We start from the raw sequence: 6,041 nt of genomic DNA, 5'->3' as shown, positions 1-6,041 counted from the left end.
AAGGATGGATGTAAAGACGTAAATGCCCTTCATTTGAAGTCACTGTCACCAGTAGCTGCACACTGTACCACCTTGTCACACACAATTCTTTCATTTCAGACAGACTCTGTAAGACACGGTTTTCACTATTTGAATCTAAACTTTGATCTCTTCTTAATCCTAACCAAACTCAAACGCAGACTGATATATATTTGTTATATTTTGTCCTCAAAATAACAACATTTCCCATTAGCATGCTACAGTTTAAAAAGATATTTAAAAAGTAAACTCTCACAGTACTTATAATGCAAATATAACACAAGTACAGATTGCTTACATAAGAGCACTGAAGGACACAGAAGCTTTGTTTCATTTCTGTTTTCGTAACTTGTAAAATATGACACATCAGCACAGCAGAGGGACAAGAAGCAGAATTTGGAACAAAAACTGCAAGATACAGTCAAAGGTGTAAGTGTGAACATGGGCATTCTTTTAAAAAGATGAGATGAAAGTAAACAAACGTTTGAAAATGTAAGCATAACAGACTAAATTGAGTCCGTTTGAGTGTTTACTGCACAGTATTGCACAGAGTGTTGTGTTACCAAAGATTCAGCAAGACAATTTTCTATCAAATGGAAATAGTCCATTGCAGTTGCTGTTGGCACAGTTTGTTTTTTTCTACGAAGTTGTAACAAAGGTAAAACCAGAAGCTCTAGCAGTCAGGCTGACAGCATTAATTTAACCGTAACTTAGAAAAGCGTGACAGAGATAATTGTATTTCAGCAGCTCGTGAAACACACGAGACTCGCTTGACCGGTTTGTCCCTTTTTAGAGATCACATGGAATTATACAATGTTTCAGTGTGTGTGTGTGTGTGTGTGCGTGTCCAAGCAAACATATACTACAGTGAGTAGACTGCTCTCATCTCAGGAGAAAGTATAAATAAACAATGAGTGCACCGTGTCCAAATGCTCAGCATGGCCTTTAGGGGCCAGATGAAAGAAAGTGCATCTCTGCTTCTCCTTTGGGTGCCCGATGATCCGTCTCTACTCCTTCCTCTGTGTCCGTATTTCCCACTCTGACTTTCCCTCTTGAGCGCCACAGCAAAATGGCAGGGAAGGCATGCTTGAAAGCCTTTCTAAAGTTGTTGCCCATGAAAGCATACACAAACGGGTTTACAGAAGAGTTGGAGTAAGACATGCAGTGACCCCAAATCTTCAGCTGTGAATGCAAAATTAAGGCGCACTTGATTTTCAAGTTTTTCAATTCAAATCACAACACCAATCAGCTCAAGGTGCTTAATATTATAAAAAACCTACAATAATGTTGGACTCTTGGAAGGAAAAACTCCGTCTTAACAGGAAGAAACCTGTGGCAGATGAAAATAATTCAACGCTGTCGCTGTTTTTAAAGCGACAGCATCAGTTTCTGTCATCACAGTACTTTTGTTCACTGTCACACCTTTAAGAGCTACACTAAGACTGTATACTCACCTAGTGACACCCTGAAAATGACACTCCCTATTACTCCCCACCCCTGGCATTTGATAGACATAGATCCTGAGAGAAAAAAAAGTAAATTCTGGGTGTATTTGACTTTGTTCTGAGGTTCTAGGGAGGAGCCAAGGGTTAGCTGCACCAGCGATGACGCCTGTTAGGAGTTTTGCAGACTTCCCTACATCTGGATCTTCTTGTCATTTCTCGCTAGATATTTTCACAACAACAAACTTCAATGGGATAACCAAACATCTGAGTAATAGTTTTGTAGTTGTAGTTTTCCCAAAACCTTGACAACAATAAAAAAATTGCTGTCTTCCTGTTAAAAGGGAGCTCTTCCTCCCTATCACCCTGCTTGACAGCTGGTTGTTTGGGTTTTCTCTTTAATACTGTAGGATATTGATTTTGCATTTATTGTATTGAGCTGGTGTTACATATAAAACAAAAATGAAACGATGACCATCTAATCAGTAATACAAGAGATCACGGGATGTAACTCCGGAGGCCAAAAGCTTGCAGGAGGATGCAAACCTGGATCGGCCCCCAACAGACGAGGAACAGAGACACCATCACCACCACCATAGGAGAGACTCGCGCCCGTACTGCTACTGCACGATTTAACTGGAATAAAGGAGGCATTGCCAGGTCTTTGTAATTAAAAGGAATATTTGGAATTCTCAGTGGATTTAATATGTGAAAAATAAGGTTTAGAGGCATTTCCTACTTGGTAGCCACTGCCAATGGGATTCACGCTGGGCTGGCCCATCCGCTTGAGCATGATGGCATAACACGCAGTGATGGTAAGCAGGGGTAAGAGGTAGACAGCTAGAAAGCTTTAGATGGTGACCTCTGCCCACCTCCACCACTCTGGAGGTGGGCAGAGGGAAAAACATCACTGCAGTATGTCTGAGGACCGAACCAGCAGTATCCCACTTCCAGACGCTCGTACACAGCGACAGAGATGGACAGAATCAAGGAGCCTGGAGGACAGGGTTAGCGTAGTTTCCCTTCTTCTACTGTGGCAAATAAAAAATAACAAGAAGCACTCAGAGAAGTGCAAACCTTCGAGAAGGCAGGTCACTCTCTGCACAGGATTTACCTTTGAGGGAACAGTACTGCATTTTGTGTATATTAATTTTGTTGTATTTGTTCTTTTAAATGTACTTTAAGAGGTTTGTAATCCAAGTAAAATCATATAAGTGTACCAGATGTTTGTTTTGATTACACAAACCTTATATAGGAGAAGATAATGGATAATAGGTAATCTCTTTCCCGTAGCATATTTTCATTCTATTCTATCCTATAAGATGTTTTGGGGTCCTAAATTATAAAACTTTTTGAGATTTTTGGCAAATAAATTATTTAGCCAACCTTTATGACCTTGGTGGATGTAAGCCAAATCATAATGGACTGTTAACATGACCCCACTCTACACCGCTATATAGTTTTATCAGAATTAATTAAAAACGTTTTGAGAATGGTGTTTATAGACAGAAACACAAGCACACATGCATCAGTGGATAATAGATCAATTATTGGATAATTAATTGTCCATTAAATTCATGGATAAAATGACTAGAGTCCTATTTCTGATGTGGGTGCACATGTGTGCATGGTATGTTTGTATGATACCTATCCAGATAGGCAGGGAGATGGCCAGAGCCCTCCGAGGCGTGCGATGTCTCAGAGATTGCAGAGGGTACAAAGTCGTGTAGCAGCAGTCGACACTCATTGCTGACAGAGTGATACATGTCGCCTGTGCAGTCACCTGAAAACCAGGAACACAAGGTATGCTTGTTACTATCATTGTGCAACAAAACCTTTTTAAACCTGTGGTGTCTGGTGTATTTCATTGTGTTATATCTTGTAGAAAGTGAAAACACGAGAAATATATGCAATTAATGTATTATGAATTTTCAGTATTTGCGTTCATAATATCGAGGAGCTTATCTGGGCACTAAATCGAGCTGGTTTCAGCCAGGAGAACATTTCATTCTTTGATCTGCTAACAAGCATTATGGAGATTCAGTTTTCCTTTTCGAGCAGCACCTGCCCACAGTACTAAACATCTAATAACGTAACATGCTGACCATGTTATTACTGCTTGATTTGATAGATAACTGGCCTGACCCGGCCTAACTGGCCTCACAGGATCTATGGGGTATTGTCAGGAAGAATGTGAAAAATATACACCCCAAAAAAGGAGCTGAATTCTGCCATCAAAGCAACCCAGGCTTAAAAAAACACCTCAGCAGTGCCACAAGCTGATCAAGCCATGCTATGCTGCATAGATGGGGATTATATGGTAGGATGTTTCTTAACAAGTGGTTCAAGTGGTATAACCTTATTTACAGCTATGATTTACTTATGTAGTTTAATCAGATGCCTCATGTGTAATCATCTGATGTGTCTTAGAGAGTTGGGGATGTCTACAGATAGTAATGCCATTGCCAAAGAGACTGCATGGCTACGCTACATAACTGATAGTTATGGGTATATTCATTCAGTCGTGATTCTGGGCATTTTTCAAAGACAGAAGGAAATTGAACTAACAGGCATGAAGTTGTGCTCCTCATCAGCTGGTGTAAATAAAGAAGACTTTTAAACTTGAAAAATCTGTCAACGAAGACTTTTTCACAGAAATTTGAACTGCATGAGGAACACAAAGGACATAAACCAGGAATTTTTAATGTAACTTTAACAGCCTTATTTATTATTTTTATTAATTTGATGTTAACCTGGATGTTATGGCAGTGCTTTTTTAGTAGCAGTATTTTAATTATAGCCAATTATTAAACTGATATTGTGTACCAGCTATCAAAGTGCAAAAAAATATTTTTATTGCATTTCTTAGTAAGTGTAAATTTAAAAAAAAAAATTTTCCCAGTATTTTTCTTTCTCTTTTTTTGCATTATTTGGGAAGCTGCACATTAGTTATCGGATGTACTTTGTATAATAAGCTAATGTCTCACTGGACTTTTCAATTATATTATTACTTACATGGTGTTTGAATTAACATCTGTTGAAGTCATTAACATCATTAATGTTGAACAGTTAATGGTGACTGATATTATGTTTCAATTTTGTTGCCACTCTCATTTTTCCAGCCTGTCATAGTGGGATTGTTTCTGTGTAGTGTATCTCACTTGCTGAAGATAGTTCACCAGACGGCACATAAACTCTCCAAAGATCCAGCTGGGCAGCAGGTACAGTGTAGCAGTAAAAGGCACACAGCAAATAAGAAACAAGATGTCAGTTGTAGCAAGATTCACTGAAAGGGAAAAATTACACAACTCAAGATAAAACTGTAATGATGAATGAAACAGGTGGTCACTGTTATTGCTAGTATCATTTTAAGTCTTTTAAATGTCTTAGCATTTATTTTTATTTCATTGTTAATGGCTTTTCATGGTAAAACAAAAATATTTAAATTAAAGGAATCAAAAAGACAGAACAGCAGAGTTGCTGTTTTTTTTATTCATTCATATGTTAAACAAATTTTTGTTTTATTTACATTTGAAAAAATAAAACATTTCATGGAACAGTTAAAACAAGCAAACATATGAGAGCTTCTTTCTAAAAACAGCAGTGTTTCAGAGATATTTACCTATAAAGAAATTGGCAACAGTCTTCATCTTCTGGTGTTTGGTGATAACATGGATCACTAAAGAGTTCCCAACTAGACCGACCAGCATGATGAAGCCAAAGAAAGTGGGGACCAGCCAGGCATTAACCAACACCGGTGGCCCTTGGCCTGTCAGAGTTGCAGACTTGTTGCATACAGACACACACTCTGGACCGTGATCAGAGTCTGATTCCACCATCATCTTCACACATCAAAGCCAATTATATTTCTGCAATAAATATAGAACATATCAGTGTATAATTCTCAATATAAAAGCAGAGTGCAAAAAATGCGAAAGAACAAAGACAACAGAGATGGATTTTAAATCAAATAATCAAGATGTGAATGAAAACTATCAGCTTCAATTTAGGTGGTTTAACAAAAGTATTAGATGACATGTTTTGACATTTGAGCTACTTTTATACATTTGTATTCATTTTTAGAAAACTGAAAATAATTGGACAGAACTGTATGGCATCAAGTAAAGATAAACTAATATATATGCAAATTTAGTGATTTTTTTTTATTTTTTATAATAAGCTTCTCTTACCTGTGATGTGCTTATTTGCTTCGGCAGTGCTCCTCTCTTTGTGTTCTAAACCAAGGTGCAGCACTGTTGTCGATGGATTCTCTGCAGGTCTGACATGAAAAGACTGTTATACACCACTAGACCTGGTGGGTGGGCATATAGGAAATGATGGGCGATTTGTTTTGCTTTGCGTCATTTATGTGTGTGTGTGTGTGTGTGTGTGTGTGTGTGTGTGTGTGTGTGTGTGTGTGTGTGTGTGTGTGTAAGAGTGAGAGAGACTCAATATCATTACCTGTAATTAACCAGGACTGGGTGACCTTGTAAAAGCTAAAATTGTTTCTATTCCTTCATCAGGTTAATGTTAATAAGCTGTTGCCTCTGTGCCAAGTGAAAAGAGTCACTGTGCTCAAAA

The 6,041-nt window shown here is 38.1% G+C and overlaps 1 protein-coding gene across 1 annotated transcript; it reads right to left on the bottom strand.

Annotated features, from left to right (window-relative positions):
* Window positions 1-585: 585 nt before the first annotated feature.
* On the bottom strand, window positions 586-6,041 carry kiss1rb (KISS1 receptor b). The gene is given in 9 exon segments (XM_063488845.1): window positions 586-1,200; window positions 1,707-1,764; window positions 1,963-2,096; window positions 2,200-2,340; window positions 2,343-2,455; window positions 3,108-3,243; window positions 4,622-4,746; window positions 5,083-5,329; window positions 5,651-6,041. Coding segments are annotated over 8 exon segments (1,164 nt in total). The 5' UTR covers window positions 5,303-5,329; window positions 5,651-6,041; the 3' UTR covers window positions 586-963.

The sequence above is a fragment of the Pelmatolapia mariae genome, linkage group LG12 (genome assembly GCF_036321145.2).
Source record: "Pelmatolapia mariae isolate MD_Pm_ZW linkage group LG12, Pm_UMD_F_2, whole genome shotgun sequence".
NCBI lineage: Eukaryota > Metazoa > Chordata > Actinopteri > Cichliformes > Cichlidae > Pelmatolapia > Pelmatolapia mariae.
The sequence above is the reverse complement of the archived record's forward strand: the minus strand, read 5'-3'. Positions and strand labels throughout refer to the sequence as shown.